The sequence below is a fragment of the Camelus dromedarius genome, chromosome 11, assembly GCF_036321535.1.
Source record: "Camelus dromedarius isolate mCamDro1 chromosome 11, mCamDro1.pat, whole genome shotgun sequence".
Classification (NCBI taxonomy): domain Eukaryota; kingdom Metazoa; phylum Chordata; class Mammalia; order Artiodactyla; family Camelidae; genus Camelus; species Camelus dromedarius.
The window spans coordinates 48,392,744-48,410,731 of NC_087446.1; the positions used below are offsets into that span (position 1 = coordinate 48,392,744).

The following is a 17,988-nucleotide window of genomic DNA, read 5'->3' on the forward strand; positions in this document are numbered from 1 at the left end:
ATGCAGTGGAAACCACAGTAGGATGATACTCTCAGGAGAAACAGCTGACATCTGTTGAGTGCTGTGTACCACTCTGTTCTAAGCACTTTGCATATATTATCTGACTTACTCCTTGCAACAGCCCTGTAAGGTAGGTACTATTATTATCCCCACTTTATAGATGAGGAGATTAAGGCACAAGGAGGTTAAGGAACTTGCTCAGGGTCATGGAGTCAGTAATTACTTTGGAAGGGGCTTTCGGTACTTAGGAGGCTAGTTCGCAGAGGGCCTTTACAGGCCCTAATCCCCTGTCCTTTCTCTACTAGTGATGCTCCTGTTAAGTCTTACATACGGGGTTGGTGTTACATTTGTTATAATTCTGTGAACTCCAGGAAGGCCCTCTGATTCATCATTATGCCCTCCATGCCAACATACGATACTTTCACAGAGCGGTTAGGGTGGCCATTGTGAATGTAAATCAGGCCTCTTCACAGCCTTATTCTTTGTTGAGTTCCATCCTTCTGTCCCATCTCTGCTCATACATTACCTTCTCAGGGATGTCCTCCCTGGCCACCCTATCTCAAATAACCTCTCTCACATCTGTCTTTTTGTTTAGTTCCTGTCACTCTGAAATGTTTTATTTATATGTCTTCCCCATTAGAGTATAGGCTTCATGAGGGCAGATCATGGTCTTTTACTATCAAGATGAAGTGAATGTATTTTCAGCCATTCTTTCCATCCGTTTGCTGTAACTGGAACCTAACTTCCCAGAATTGAAACCACCTCTCTCCCAACTCTCTTGCCTCCTAATTCATTGATTCTTGAGATGAGCTCTGGCCGTACTTCTTGCTCCTTGTTACCTCCTCCAAGCCATTGTTCCAGTTCCATCTTTGAACTTCCCCATTTCTACCACCCTGTCTCTACATCTTTGTGCTCTTTGATAAATTTCCAGGACTCCATTCCTTCTTCCTTTGATGATTATAGTTTCTGGCCTACGGTCTTCTCTATGCCGACTTGATGATACTTTTAACACCAGTTCTTTCTTGTGTTTCTGAACTCTTGTCTTTAGTTATCCACTGGCATGGTCAAAACCTAGAACCAACATCACTGGAAAATGTTCCGCTCTGTCATGAGCTCTGAGTTTCTGCTTTTGAGTTAGACATCACACACACACACACACACACACACACACACTCTCTCTCTCTCTCTCTCACTCACTCACTCACTCACTCACTCACACACATTCCTGCTCTTACACGTTAGTAAGATTGTCTAACTCAGTCCTTCTCAAAGTTTTGTGTGCATCACAGTCACCTGCTGAAGCCCAGAATCCTTGGTCTCACTCCCAGAGATTCTGATTTGGTAGGTGCAGTTTGATGCCTTGAACTTGCATTTCTGTTACCTTCCCAAGTAATACTGATGCAGGTGTGAGGACCTGCATGTTGAGGAACACTACTGTAATTAATACTCACCCCAGCAAAGGACAAATATTTTCCACTCTGCCTTAAGCTTCTGTTCACGTTCTTCCTTTATTTTCTATTGAGGACTTCTAGAGTTATTTTACTGAGGTAAAGGCCTTCTATGGAGAGATTTTTAATACTTTCTCTTCTCAAAATGAGAATTTTCCTGTTTATCCTGTTTATGTTCTTCTTTCCTACAATGCCATTCTCTTCTGTTTAGTTCCTTTGTCCCATTTTCTCCTGTTGAGTTTTGGCTCCTTATTGGTTAACATTTTTGTGTTTTGGATTTTCATTTTCTCCTTCTACAGGAAATTAGCCTTTCCCCCCTAGCTTCCAGATATGATCAAATAAACTCCTTTCCTCAGAATATTGTCTCAGTTCTCTTTCTTCTTCCCTCTGCCAAATTTACTTTGGAAGAAAAGTAATGACTTCTTTAGGAGGAGATATATCATAATTACTTATAATCTGCTTTGGTTTTCCGAAGCTTTCCTGGATAGCCCACTCACTGATCAAGTGACTCTTAGGTTTTAAATGCAAAGATCTCTACCAGCCTCTGCAGTATTTGATATTAACTGTCTCTTCCCTTTTCAGAAATTTCTTGCCTTGCTTTTTAGTCACTGCTTTTAAGTTTTTGTTGTTCTGATTGCTTCTGTTCTTATTTGCATAATACCCTTTAATCCTTCTCTGTTTTTCCTTGAAGCTTGGAATGCTTTTCCCACCGTCTAAATTTGTGCTGTTCAGTATTGGAGTCACTAGCTGAATGTGCCTCCTGAGCACTTAAAATGTGGCCAGTTCAGACTGAGACATGTGTAAGTGTAAACTACACATCAGATTTTCAAGATTTAAGATGAAAAAGAGAATATAAAATATATGACTAAATTTCTTAATATTGATTGCATGTTGGATACAATATTTTGGATATATTGGGTTAAGTAAAAAATGTTGCTAAAATTAATTTCACCTGTTTCTCTTTAGTTTTGAAATATGACTACATTATCTATGGCTCAATTACATTTCTCCCAGACAATGTTGAACTAAATTTTACCTTTCCTTAAAGACTCCTAGGTCAGTTTTTCATCAACTAATATATATTTTTCTCTCCTGAATTATAGTACCAGCCTTCTGGAACATTTACTCCCCATCCTCTGATTTAGATACTAAGCTTCTTTAGAGCCAGAGTAATTCCCCATAGTGTCTTTCATATATGGTGATGTAAATGTAGACATATAGATGTGAAAAACTATATATACAAATGCATACACATGAATAAATGACTTGGCAAATATCACCACTTTATCAAAGTAGTACCATATACTTATGGTAGATGATGTCTGTTGTAATGTTTTTGCTTAATCTGATGGGCAGTAGGAGAGGTTGATGTGAAGGGGAGGAGAGATATTACTCTGCTCTGAGATATTAAGTATGGAATACACTTTTCCCAAGGTTATCAAGCTACCCCAAGCCACAGGTGGTTCTAAACTGTGCTGTTGTGACTTTACTGCCATCTGGTGTCAGGATTAGGAAACTGTAAGTCAGCCTTTCACTTTCCTTTCCCTCCAGAGAAAGTAGGCAATCTTTCCTGTGAATGTGGGCCTGTTGTTCTCCATTTCCTGAGCAAGTTACAGTAAGAGCTCATTTAATTTCACTGTAGGAAACCTTTATTCTCCTTGGAGCACTCCTTCCCTACCTTCCCCAATAACTTACCAGTTTCCCTCATGTCTCTGTGCGCCCCCCTTCCCCCACCCCATTCTTCTCAAACAGCCCATTGCCTTCTCAGTGTGGTAGTTTTCTGGTCCTTAAATTTTAGGCCCTCTGCCCTTTTTATCCTTTGTTTTCATCCACACCCGAGGCTTTAAATGCTGCCTATTTACTGACAAATCTATTATTATAGCCAAAAATCTCTTCTGGTCTTGTCACTAGTATCTGCAGTTGTCTATCAGGATGTTACTTAAGTATCTTAAATATAACATGATCAGGTCTAAATGTGGCTCTCCCACCCTATCCGCGCTTCTCAGATCATTTTTTCTCATTTCAGTAATCTGTCGTGCCAGAATTCCGGGTATCAGCTTGGTATCTCCTGTCTCTCACGTTCATTAGTCACTTACCATGTCCTATTGAGTCTACAAAAGTGCGTTCTTAAGCATGTTTAATTTGTGGCCCTTCCCCTGCTCCTGCCTTATCTAAGCCACTGCTGTCTCTTGCCTGGGCTAAGCAGGCTCCTAATTAGACTTCCTGCCTGCACTCTGGACTGCATTCACATGTTTTATATTCACATGTTTAGTATCAGCCTCTCTCACTAGCCTGAGAGTTCTGTAATGACAAGGACTATGTGTATTTGGTTCGCCATTGAGTCCCCAGCGCCTGCTGCAGTTCCTAAAACCTGTGCGATACATATATAGCCACTCCTATTCTCAGTGATAATGATGTAGTTTTAGTGATTGATCTTCAGTATATCAGAATTTCTTTAATTTTTAATTTCAGTATAGTATTATGTCTGAGTTCATTTGTCATAAATGAGTTTTAGCTGTTTTCTGCTTTTTTGCAGAGAAATTTAACTATATCTGTAAAAGCAATGTATTTTGGGTATTAATCAGTTAATGACAACAACCTACTTATATATTGGGGACTACCAGTCAATATGCTGAAATTAATTTCCGAGCATTTGAAATTGCATGCCATTGGTTTGTCTCTTTAGCATTTCTCCTGTCTGAAATTTAATTTTTTAAATTTTAATATGGAGGTACATTTGCTAAATCTTTAAAACCTGTTTGATACCAAGTATTCTTTTAAATAGAGGCTCATGCCCTGGAAGTTTTGTTTAATAATTTTAATTTGCTTTGGTGTTTTAGGGATAGTTTTGCTTTATAAAATTGTATTGCTTGGTCTTACTTTCTGCTTTGAGTTGATATTGCTTAATAAGGAAATTTAATTTGTAAAGGTAGAGGTAATATAAAAAGTTGGTATTTAGAGATGGGTAACAGATTGTAAGGTGCAGATACAAATCCAGAGAGCAAGGGTTTAATAGGTGTATACCAGGGTTTGTCACCTTTGGCATTGTCATCACTTTGGGCTGCACAGATTTTTTACTGTGTACGTGTGTGAGAGCTGTACTGGGCACTGTGGGATTTTAGCAGTGTCCTGGCCCCTAACCATCAGTGGCATTCCCTCCTCTCCAGTTGTAACAACAAAAATGTCAGTAGACATTGCCAAGTTGTCAAGGAGGTGTGGGGGAAATCACATCAGTTAAAAACCAGTAGTATAAACTGTACTTGGAAGAGGAGAATAGGCCATGAACGGTCTCACTGGGGAGATCTTTGGCATTCTCCAGGTGTCTTTGAGAGTGTGGTAACTGTGGTATGTTGTTGATGGCAAACGGATATAGGGACTATATGACTGTGTTTTTCACATTTTAAAATTTGTGTTTGCTTAGAGTAAACTTTTGCACTTAACCACCTGATTCTACCCCAACCTGAAAAAATGATGCATTCCAAGTCATCTTTCACTGATTAAGTTTCATTTTGTTGACTGATGTCAGAAGTCAGTTGGTGGTAGAAAAAGGGAACAAAGGTTACAACGTGAAGAGTAGTTTGTAACCAGACCTTTTGCCATTTGTGTTTGTGTATATAGAGTACAGGATAAAATTAACTTATTTTTTTCTCCAAAGGGACGTGAGAGACGGATTTAGAAGAAAAAGTTTCTACTCTTCCCATTACGTGAGAGACCGGTCTCCTCATAAAAGGGACACTCCTTTTTTCAGAGAATCATCTGTAGGCCGAAAGGATTCTCCACACAGCAGATCTGGCTCCAGTGTCAGTAGCAGGAGTTACTCTCCAGAAAGAAGCAAAACGTACTCTTTCCATCAATCTCAACATAGAAGTATGTACTTTTAAGGCTTTTCCTTTTTCTTTTACAGCCTCCACTGATGGGAGTGTACTGAGTCAGATTGCCTTATATGTGTTGTAAGAGATACTATTTTTAACTCCTTATTGAAAAATTTCAAACTTAGAGTAAAGTTGAAGGAGTAGTGCAACGAACATCACACACACACATTTCTGGGAACCATGTCAAGGTGCAGTCCGCATGACATTTCACTTCTAACTGTTCAGCATGGAAGAGGTGTGTGTGCTTGTACTCACGTCAGAAAGTCACACGCTTCTGTATTTTCTGCTTATTCCTGTGCTGGTCCAGGCTCTTAAATTTTCTGTCACTAGGGGATGTCTTTTTTTTTTTTTTTTTTTTGTATGTATATATATGTTTTGTTGAAGTATAGTCAGATTGCAATGTTGTGTCAGTTTCTGGTGTACAGCACAATGCTTCAGTCATACATGAACATACATGTATTTGTTTTCATCTTCTTTTTCACCATAAGTTACTATAAGATATTGAATATAGTTCCCTATGCTGTGCAAGGATATCTATTTATATATGAGGTGTAATTTTTCATGAAAAAACATTCGTGGTTTTCCCTAAATATAAGGTATAACCTTATAGAGTTTAGAGCTGAAACTCACCTTAGGTTCTTTTTTTTTTTTTTTTTCCCCAACTTCCAGTTTATTTTTTTAAGTTTGGAATTCCTGGATATGCATGGCATTCTGTGCAGTCATAGCACGGCATCCTGGCCGAGTGGCCCAGTATGCACTGGAATAAATAAATGAAGCAACTTTTCTAGGTGAAGCTTTCCTGTATTACTGTTCTAGACTCTACTACCTACAGTTGAGCTCATTCACAAAACACGTCCTCATGCCTTCTACCCCAGGGCACTGTGTTAGAAAGGTGTCCCTGTCACCAAGGCAGTAGAATACATATATGTATTTTCCCCCAACTAATAATGTTATCAGTATGTAAATATAACATAAAATATAACTTTGCTACAAGACTTGATATGTCATAAGTGAGTTAACATGACATAAGCAGGTCAAGGTAGGAGATTCTCACTCTGGGGGTGGAGGAACATGTCATGGAGGAAATGACACTCGGGCTCATCTTGTATGTCAGATTTCTACAAGTGGAGAAGTATCTGCTAGGTAGAAGGAATTACAATCCAAGGTACGGAAAGCAGAAAAGTCTAGAATGTTTCTTTTCTTTTTTTTTTAACTTCCTTTTTATTGATTTTTTTTTTTTTTAAATAACAAGATGTTTAAGTTAACAGTCTTTGCCTCCTGCATGTTGAGAGTGATGGACAATCACTTCAGATCATTAGGTTGTCTCCATAGTAGCTATTGCTGGATTCTTGTATTTAGCAAATATTTATCAATTGTCTGCTGTTTCTAGAGTTTGGTAGAGTAGGGCTCTCAAAAGACATTGTTGAATATATGTGTATGAATGGTCATGCAGGAGGTAAGGATGCCATATGAAGGATTTAAAACAAACGTGGTCACGTACACATGCCTGATTGTGTAAAATATTCTTGGAATGGTTCCAGGTAACTGAAGGTTTTACGGTGGAATTCAGTGTGAACAGCTGGTATTTTCTCCTTTGCTTCACATCCTACCTCTCCCCTCCCCCTTCAAGTAGATGAACAGCCTCTAAGTCTAGTATATGCTCACATGCACAGACATAAATACACAGAATTAGCCAGATACTGTCTAAGAACATGTTTTTTTTAAGATGTGTATGACTTAATCTAAATCCATTAATCATTTACAAGGAGGACAGTATCTTTGGAAACCAATTATGAAGCCTTTTTAACAAAACATGAGTAAAATGGACGCTTGAGATCCTTCCTTACAGCTTATAGTGAAGCTATTTAGTTATATAGGGTAGTTCTTAGTGAACTAGCCTTATTTTTACATTTCTCCTCTGAAACAGATTTCTAGGGAGGCATCCTCTGTCTGCTTTTGGCCTGGTAGTTAGTGGCGAAAACTCTAAAATCTTGAGATGAGGCATGGAGGAGCCGCAGTGCGAGGCTCCTGTCTGAGTGTCTCCAGTGAACCTCCCTGATCCTTTCTAAAGGTCTCAGACCTTTAGTATCTTGGAATGATGGAGAGATAACAGAGAAAGTTGGGAGACTAAAATCTGGTGTAAATTGATTGAAATAGAGTGTATGACTTTGTTAATGCCTTCATGTTTATTTTCTTAAGTCATTTAGCTTTGAAAGTAAAGTTCTTTATTCAAGAAAAAAACTTTGTTCTGGGAAAACTCTTTTTGGGTTACTTTGGTAGATTCCTTAGCTATTTGGGCCAAACTATTAAAATGTTTTTCTATACTCCTTTCACTTAAATAGTTTTCAGAATAGTTATGTAAGGTCATCTTTCAAAAAGTTAATGGAGAAGTCTTGCTTTAAATGATAAATGGAAAAGGTAAGTGTTATTTTACGTATTTGTGATACTGGTTTTTGCGTTAAATCTAAATCTCAAAATATTGATGGCACCTTGCTTTTCTTCAAAAAAAGACTGAGAAATAAGGTCCTTCAATGATCAGTCACTTAAATTGGGTTAACTAGCAATAATGGATTAATTTAGTTTTCCAATGTGAATCGAAATTTTGACGAAGATTTTAAATGTTTCTATAAGTAACAGGTAAAAATAATTTTCTTATTCCTTGCACCCTCACTTTGCTAATTCTTTAACTTTCAATTTTTTTTTGCTTTTTGTTCATACTTTTCAGAGTAATTTTACTTATTTTAATGATCACCAGCAGTTTGTCCTTGGTCCTTAACTATTTAAGGACTAATTCTTCATAACTCTTCTCTGTGTTTAATATATCTCTTATGGGCTTATTTATAAGTCACAGAATGATTTTTGCTACTTTTTCATCTTAACTGCTTATTTCCCGTTTTGTGCTTGCGTGCACATGCATGCATGCATGTCCACGCATGTCCATGGGTGTTATTTACTTAACCTTTTGGGTTAATCCTATGGAACTTTATACTACTTTAGGCAAATTATCTTCTTAAATCGAACTGTTTATACATTGTGCTTCATGTTTAAGAATTTTCTGATTATAACTTAAAAGGACCAACCTGGTCATAGCTGTGACTACGATACTAGTTTTCATTCTTTATTGTTCATATCATAACAGCATAGGTTGTCCTAGTTAGCGTCATTTCCTTTCCCCTTGTTTATTATGATGCTGTTAGAGTTAACATTTTTTGTTATATATACTTTGTGTATTTTTACTTGAAGTTTAATTCTGATTAACCAAACATCTCCCCATTTGTCAACTCTCTTAGATACGTATTTCTTTTTCCCCTTCCCTTTCGCATATGAATCTCATTGTTTTCCTGTCTTATACTTTTGTTATTTACCTTCTATTTAGGATAATAACATTAATTATGACACCAGAGATCACTAAGTTTATTCTCCTATATGGATATAGGAGACTTTTTGTTGAAGTACTTTCTGTCTTGTTTACTATATCATAATTAGTCCTTCCATTTTTGTGTAGCTCATTTTTTAAAACAATTGCAATCTTTTCCTATAACATCTGCTTAGTACTAGTAATTTGTCTGAGAGCCATAAAGATTTTTTTTTATGTTGTAACTTTTTGTGTATTTGAAGAATACCGTCATAATCTTTTTGATTTTTTTCCCCCAGGTTTAGATATATTCAGTTCCTTCATCTGTTCCTTTTATTTGACATGGTTTTCAGACCTTTTGCTTTCCTGGTTTTCTTTCTATTTCTTTTAAGTTGTGATGCCAGAAGTGAACTTTTAATTTTGTCAGCCACATTGTATTACTGGCCCTTTTTGAAACTGCAGGCAGCTGAAGCCCAAGCCATTCTCACACATATCAGTCTAAAACAGAATGGGCCGCAGCCGGTACTTCTTTCAGGTGCAGTTGTTTGTTTGTAGTTAATTCATTAAAAAAAAAAATCTAGGAATGCTGAATTTCAGCTAATTAACTTTGGCTTACAATTCTCTTCCATAGAGGTTTTAAAATCCCTGGTGATCCTATATATTTAGCAGCAGATAAGAACAGCTTTGTTCTGTCTGCAAAGGAAGTATGCTTCATGTGTTTTGTGTTAATCATTTATAATTATGTTGAGTAGCATAAGACCCAATATAGAAACCTCTAGAGACCTCCCTCAACCGTGTATCTGCATTGTTTGCTGTTATTCAGGCAGTTGTGATTCCACATCTTGTTTTCCTTTCCACTTGAGGATTACAAAGCGTTTCCTCTATGGACATAAGGAATTAGATAAAGATTGTCTTGCTTTTTTTGTAAATCTGTTACGGCTCCTAGAGATGATTATGTAAGTGTTTAAAACTCTTGACTAATTCATTCTAAACATTTGCTACAGATTACTGTCAGATTTACTAGTTATAGTCATATATTAAGGAGGCTATATGACCTTTTGGTTGAATTTTTAAAATATCATTACTACAGAAGACTTGCAAGTTTATTGTTTTTGTTGATCTATACCTTTTTCTATAGCTCTGACTTGCTGTAACTCAACCTTCCCTTATTTTCTTGATATCAGCAGCCACTGTTAAGAATGGAAGATACTTTAAAGAAAGACTTATTTATCAGCATTAATCCTTTTTGAAAGCACATCTTCTAGGATAACTGGAAATGTACAATAATTTAAAATACTATTTTTAGAAAAGTATATTTAGAAGATAGACTCTGTTATTGAACTTCAGTGTAATGGGAAAAGATACGACTTAAGACTTGTTGGCTGTGAATGAATTTGGAAGTCCACATGAGTTTTTGGATTATGATTGAAATTACAATAAAATTTAGAGGTTTACTCCTGCTTTTAGAAAGAAGGCTTTTCTGTGCAGTTACAGAGTGGTAATGGGAATATGAAAATAAGACAGATCATGTTTACTATGCAGTGGGAACCTATTTTCTTAATGTGTCTAATACTCATAAAATCGTGCAGCAGAAATATAGTTCACATAAATGGTTTGCCAAGCAAGACAGATCCAGTCTTTGCCCTCTGAGTTTACGACCTAGTGAGGGAGATAAGTCGGTCCTCAGGAGTAGACATTTTAGGTGCTGCTGAAGGATGGATAGAAGTTGGTGGAAGGATGCAAGTGGAGAAGGATTATTGGGATGAGCTGTTTCCTGGAGAGTACATGAAGTATAATTTAATCTTGGACCATTAACTGATCCAGGCTATTAAGGTGCAATTGAATTAGATTCTACAATATATTGTTTTTGTTTGAAACTCTTTTGTTCAGTCACAAAATCTTTGGCTGTGAGTTTTCTGGGTGAATCCTGGGAGTATAAATATAGCTTTTCTGGCACCTAAATGATGGAGGCTCTGAAAAAGTAATCAGTTAAGGACATTTTCTATGTATAGGCATTTATAGCATCCCTGTTTTGGGAACTTAATATGTTCTGTCAGTAGCACACATTCATAGTATGTGCAGGTGACGTAATGTTTTATTTGTATTTTAAAAAGTAAGTCCATGCAGTTTTAATCAATGTATTTATTAAAGGAAAGTTCTCTTTAAAAATACATTTTCACATATTCATAGTTAATATGCCTTTATTTCAGCTTGTCAGATCTCTCACCTCCTAAAGATGGTTATTTTGGGGAAGCAGAAGTGTTGTACAAAGTTTTCACTACCCCTCTATCTGGTCATTTTTGTGTGTGTGTGTTGTTTTTTGGTATCTTTACCACAAGGAGCATTTTTCTTGTGTGGCCCCCATTTTTCTGTTTCATACCTTCTTGAATAAACCAGTAGATCTCTGGGAAATCATGTTCTTCCTAACCAAGAACCCCGAATCTGCATGTCTTCATCCATGATCCAGAAAAAGAAGTCCTTGTTTCCTTAGTATCCACGTAGCCACCACATCTTCATTTGCTCACATCTGACTTTCTCTTGTAAAGCTTCAGCTGTCAGGAGAGGTGAATGTACTACCTGTGCTATTAAATTTGTTTGTTTATTAATGAGACTTTCAGAAGTATCTGGTTTTGCTCTTATACACCAGGCACTGTTCCAAGAATTTAATAATTTGCAAGACAGAGCCCCTAACTTTAGTGTCTCCAGTGATGGTTTTAGTTTGTTTTCCTAGCTGTGTGTTTTGCTCATGTGTGGGTTATCAGTAGTTAATAACACTTGATAGGGTTGGATGAGTCTGGTTAGGTTCATCATTGCTTTCAACAGGAGAACACATCAACAAGAAAATATATTTCTGAAAGATCATATCAGACTTACAGCTATTATATTCAAAAAGTCATCAAACTTTGTATTGATATTCATATCAACTATCAAAGAGTTAGCAAATATTATTAAATTCTTACTGAACTTCTAGATGTTTATTGGAATATTAAACCACTCCTCTAGCTTTCGTTTCACCTGTGTGGGAAGAACCTTGTACTTGATCTGTGGAGCCAGAATTTGAAATGCTTGTTCATTTTCTTTGTCTCCGTTTATTCATTCACTCACCAATATATTGACGTGGATTTTGATTTCCATACTGCCAACTTCAGAATTTTTCTTTCCTGGTGTCTTTCCTTCATGCTAATTTGGAACTCCTTTTCTTCCACAAGTCACAGCAAAGGCAGGGATGTGTGGCTCCCTTTTGCTCTTCTCTGAATCAGGAGTTAGTGTCTGCTTATGTGTGAGGTGAATTTGAGGTAATGGCTAAATAGATAAGGAGTAGCATTCTGTCATTTAGAAATATAGAGAAATACAGAAATATCAAAAGAAGTGGATTTGAGAGACATTTGTCTTCCTAGTGTTGGTTGGCGCCACATAAGAATAACAAAACAAAAAGGATTGAGGTTAGGAGGAAAACTCGTGTTTAAGGAACAGTCAACAAACAAAGAGAAAGATGTGGTTAGGAAGATGGAGGAGGACAGACCGGAAAGTACAAAGGCGTAAAAAGCAAGTGGCAAAATATTAAGAAAAGCTTGTTTATAAATCAATAATCTGCTGTAGTAGAAGACAACAAGAAAGACCTTTAGTTTTAACATTAGCAAATCTTTGGAATCTCTGGGATGAAGAGTTTAAGCACAGTGGGTTTCTCTTGTGTTTAAAAAAATACTCTAAAACTTAGTGGATTAAAACAACAACTTGTTTGTGATTCTACAATTTGAGCTGGATTCCGCTGAGTGATTTTACTAGTCTGTTAGGATACTGTTAAATAGCCCAGGCCTGTTTAAGACAACATGGATGGGAATCATGGTTAAATGTAGTCATTCCTGCAGTGTCTCTCAAATTTGGAATCAAAATCAGTCAACACAGCACCAGTGGTGTGTTGGTCAGCTGACTCTTTAGGGTAAAACACCTGATTTATGACATTTGCTGATACTTGGAGTGAGTACTTTCACCATGGCTGATTTCAGGCTACCAGTGTTGGGTAACTGAACTTAAGAGTTTGGATGAGCTACAGACAGTTCACTCTCACCGGCTAATGTGAGCCAGGCACAGACTCCAGACACTCCTATAAGAAAATATCTTTCTCCTATTCACTTGATCTGCAAAGAATTTAAGGCCAGGTTAACAAAATAAACACTTAACAAAACAGGATTAAGTAAATGGATGAAGAATTTATAAAAAAAGGGAAATAAGGATATGAAAATAAAATAAAGTTAATAATTTATGAAATAGATGCCTATGATAAGGCTGTCAGTAGTTGCTATAAGTGAACTAATGATCTGCCTAAAACAAAGGGGAAATGGGCAATAAATAGTGTTCACAGCAAAACTTAGATAAAATAAATCAGCTGCTCAGGAGGAACAGAACTTTTTCTGATGACTGATCAGTGAACAGTGAGAGAGGAAACTGTGTCTTAAAGAACATTCTTGCAAAAGTAGAATGGCAATATTTGTGTGATATTTCTTCAAACATTTTTTTAAGGCAAGGTGCTGACATTGCCAAAGTGATTCAGAAAACACGTTATTTTCTCAGAAAAAAGATAAAATTGGCAATTTAAGATCTATAATAGAATAATTTGAAATAAATGATAAGGAGTTTGCATCTTACTGGGAAGTATCTGAGAGCCCCTACTAATATATTTAGGCTGTTTAGAAAGCTGATTCCATCAGCATCGTTAAGAGTTTGCAGGTAAGGAAACTAACAAAATATTTACAAGATTCTAAATATAGGATAGTTGGGAGTTCAACCAAGAGAGTAGCCGTGAATTTGTTTATAAAGAAAATCTATAAGAGGATTTGTATAAAAAGAATTAGTAAGATTTAGTAGTAATAGGATGCCTGTTGAGAGCAAGTCAGAATGACTACTTGCAGGTAGCCATTGTATGCCCAGGAAACTGATATGATATAGCATGAAAACCTTCCTGGGTGTCCTTTTTGATTTCTACTGGTGATTCATCTTTCATTCTTGATTTTTGTGGTGTCATTCTTTAATCCTTTGAATGTTGACTTCATGGAGGAAATTAGACTAAATGCTTACAATGTTGAGTAAGACGTGATTCCTGTCTTTAATTTTCCATGTCTTATCCTATTCTCATTATTTTCTGCGTATGCTGTCCTTGGTTAGCCTCATCTTTGTACATCATTGTTGTTGGGCCCAGTTAGCTTCTGATCTTACATAGAGATTTTCTCCTATTCTGTGACTTACTTCTCATCAGTGGTGGTTGGCCAGGCAGCCCAACTTGAAGGCAGGATAGGAAAAAGGTTAAGGTCACCAGCAAATGCTCAGAAGTTCCTGTTCTCATTGCTTGTACTTCTGGGTTCTTCTCTTATTCCTCCTGGGCACAGAGGTGCGGGTGTTAATTCCTCCCTGCCCACCTTTCCCTAGAGTCCGTGCGTGCTGGTGCCTCCTACAAACGGCAGAATGAAGGAAAGCCAGAAAGAGGTGAGTTTTGAGCTAGATTTTGATTTGGGATTGTGAAGGGTGGGGGGCTTGAATTGATAGAAGTTATAGAAATGGGGAAGTGTTATAACTGCGCTGTTAAGTCTGCTGTTGGGACCAGAGTTGAACAGCATCAGACTCAGTAGGACTGGGGGGATATGTGGGTTTGTGGTCAAGAACTGCCACGTCGTGGGAGGCTGAGATTTGTAGAGCAGACCAGTCCCACAACAGTAGAATCAGGGTATCTCTGTTTACCTTTTTTGTGCTCTTTCAGCTGCCATCTGTACCATTATTTTTCTTTGTCCTTTGCTTTCTTGCCTGTCCCTTCCCTTCATGCAACAGGTATATGTGAATATCTGTGGATATTTGATAAACCACCTGCCCTATCCTTCAGCGTTCCTTTGCTTCTGCACAGTGAGATTGGTTGAAATCTGCTTAAGTTAGTCTTATGCAGCTAAAATCATGACAGATTCTAAGACTACAATGGGGCACCATACTTGGCATACCTGTAGTGCTGATATTTTGTTTGTAGAGCAGATGCTAAATAAGAGATTAACAGCTGCTTGTGAAAGGTTTTTTGCTGTGTCCAGCTACTATGTGCCGGAATTTCGACTTGCCTTTAATTAACACTGTGCTCTGCTGATTGGTCCAGCTCCTCATCTTCTTTCAAGGCAATGCTTATCAGAATAGCATGGGGAAGTCATTGCATCCTAAGGGTAGAAAAATAATTCATCTTTTCACCTAATGTTTGAGTGCCTACTCTTTTCTTAAAGGACTTGACTAGGTAGGCTCTGGGTATTCAGAAATAAATAAACTACGGTACTTGTTCCTCTAGGGGCTTTTGGTGCAGTGGAATAGACTGACATTGTCACAGTATGATGCAGAATTTGCCACGTGCAATGGAAATACAGTAAGGAATGACTAAATAAACCATGTTCTTAGTCATTTGGGGCTGTAGTGATGGTTGGTATCATTTTACTTTTGATTTTTAAGGTCTGTAAGAACTTTTAAACTTGCTTAGTGTGAAAGACTCTTAATGGTACCACAAGTTAAAAAAGTTTCTAGGGTTATGTCTTTGTTAAGACTGTTGGAGCTGTAGAGTTGGAGTACTGTGCCTGGAGCAGGAGTTTTCACCCTCAGCACTGTTAACATTTGAGGCTGGGTTATTCTATATTGTGGAAGCCGTCCTGGGCATTTGTAGGGTGTGTAGCAGCATCCCTAGCCTCTGCTCACCGTGTGCCAGTGGTTTCCACCCACTACAGTAATCAGAAGTATCCTCACACGTTGCCAAATGTCACGCTTGGGGTGGGGGGTCTTGGGAAGGCCTTTCTGGGTCCGCAGGACACTGGAAGGAGATGTTACTCACTGCTGTCCCAGGTGGTCGGAAGCCCTCCCGGCCCGTACTTAACTGACCAGAGCAGGAATTGCTTAAGAGGCTTTTTGGACTGAAGCTGGCTTTGCCTCAGTTTCCGGGTGGTTTTGTCTCTGCTTTTGCTCTTGACTGCTTTCCTGGCCTTAACCCACTATCTAGTCTTGACCAGTTTCTGTGTCACTCTGAACTTGGTGCTACTTTTTCCTCTTCTCTGTAATTAAAGTTTTCCTAGCAGTTCAGAGCAGAGGATTTGTGTCCCGTTTGACATATAGACAATTTAATGAAGTGCTTTTCTGTCAGTAACAGCTCACTGTTATTTTTAAGATTATATATTTAACTAAACTTATTGTTGAGGTTGAACTGGCTAAAGAAATATTTAAATTTATTTTCTGGCTCAAGTTTCTATAAAAAACAGTAGTATACATAGAGTATTGTGTGAGTGTCTGAAGTGATTAAAGATAAAGATTAGTGACTATCTCATACAGATTTATTTTTAATCATTTAACACATATTTGGATACTCATTCATATCAGACACTGGATTAGTGCTCTAAATTATAGTTTTGTACTTTTAATTTTTTTTTAAGCTGACTAAGCATTTCAGGAATACCTGCTAAATTTCCTACATGCCTCTCTCTTTGAGCTGCTGCTTAATTAGCTAGGTCTCTTTGGTGGTATCTATGTAAGAACCTCCACTGGATTTTTAGTGTGATATATTAAACATTAGGTTTTCAGAACTTGGAGGAGGAAGAAGCATTTATGATTTTAAAATGTTTTTTGCCTCTCTTGAGGTCTTCTTAGTGGTTCCACGTTTGCTAACTGGCATTGGTGTGGCTTAGATTGCCATATATACTGTCCTTTGGTTCTAGGTTATTTCAAATTTTCAATGGTGCCCAGCCTCTGAGAGAGAGAGCTGGATTTCGGTATTAACAGATTTAATTTAATAATGTAATAAAGATTTCAGTACTAAAATTAGTGTGTGACACTTGCCCCTTATTTATTCAGTTACAAAATCACTCTAATTGAAAACAAATAAGATAAAATATTGCATTTTATATTTTCTTATATAGGTAAAGAGAGACCTGTTCAGTCTTTGAAAACATCAAGAGACACTTCACCCTCAAGTTCTTCAGCAGTTCCTTCATCAAAGGTTTGTTGTATTTCTGAAATCACTTTAAAAAGGAATTACAAAGTAAATGACTGTCTAGTTCAGATACTTTTATTCTTTATTGTCATACCTAAATTTGGAGGTAATTTGCTGCATTTAAAAACTTAAATTTTAAGTAACCACAGCTTGACAGTAGCCACTAGAGTAAATGAGCAGTTTTCTTATAGAATTATTTCCACAGGTTTTGCTTAAGTTGGTACTTAACTGTGTTCCTCCTCATCTTGACCCTAGCCATGTGGAAATGAATATTCAGATGGGCATATTTGAAAAACTGCATTCATTTTGGAAGGGAGGTTATAGGCAGAGACCCAACATTTATTGTATAACTACTTGATTCTAGATTCTATATTATACATTTTCTTCTATTATTAATTCATACAAAAATTCTATAATATAGATAGGTATATATTTCCATTTTATATAAAAGACTCAGAAGTTAAATAATTTTCTCAAATTACTTCACTGGTGAGTTTTCCCAAACATTTAAAGACTATCTTCTCAAACTCTTCCAAAAAATAGAAGAGGAATGAACACTTCCAAACTTATTTTATGAGACTAGTATTACCCTGATACCAAAACCAGACAAGGACATTACAAGAAAAAGAAAAAAATTACAGGCCAATATCCCTGATGAACATAGATGCAAAAACCCTTACCAGAATATTAGCAAACTAAATCAACAGCACATTTAAAAGATCATAAACCATGATCAAGTGAGATTTATTCCAAGAGTGCAAGGATGATATACCACATTAACAGAATGAAAGATCAGAATCATATGATCATCTCAATAGATGCAGAAAAAGCATTTGACAAAATTTAATATCCATTTGTGATAAAAACTCTGAACAAAGTAGGCATAGAGGGAATGTGCCTTAATATAATAAAGGCCATTTATGTCAGGCTGACGATCAGCATCATACTCAGTGGAAAAACCTGAAAACACTTCCTCTAAGATCAGGAACAAGACAAGGATGCCCTCTCTCACTGTTTTTATTCAGCATAGTATTAGACGTCTAGCCAGAGCAATTAGGCAAGAAAAAGAAATAAAAAACATTCAAACCGGAAAGGAGGAAGTAAAACTGTCACTATCTGGGGACAACATGATTTTATATATAGAAAATCCTAAAAAGAAATAAAAGCAAAAACAAACAAATGGGACTTAATTAAACTTAAAAGCTTTTGCACAACAAAGAAAACCACTGACAAAATGAAAAAACAACCCACAGAATGGGAGGAAATATTTACAAATGATATGACTGACAAGGGGCTAACATCCAAAATATATAAACAGCT

At 36.9% G+C, this 17,988-nt stretch overlaps 1 protein-coding gene across 5 annotated transcripts in view; it reads left to right on the top strand.

Moving 5' to 3' along the window:
* The window catches only part of PPHLN1 (periphilin 1), a 119,189-nt gene that overhangs the window by 49,160 nt on the left and 52,041 nt on the right, over positions 1 to 17,988 (top strand). For 3 of the 5 annotated variants that reach the window (XM_010974974.3, XM_010974982.3, XM_010974949.3), the window contains 3 exons: positions 5,104 to 5,315; positions 14,100 to 14,156; positions 16,595 to 16,674. In XM_010974974.3, the coding sequence (XP_010973276.1) occupies positions 5,104 to 5,315; positions 14,100 to 14,156; positions 16,595 to 16,674 (349 nt within the window). The remainder of the gene's footprint in view (positions 1 to 5,103; positions 5,316 to 14,099; positions 14,157 to 16,594; positions 16,675 to 17,988) is intronic. The other 2 variants (XM_064491784.1, XM_064491783.1) reach the window with 1 other exon arrangement.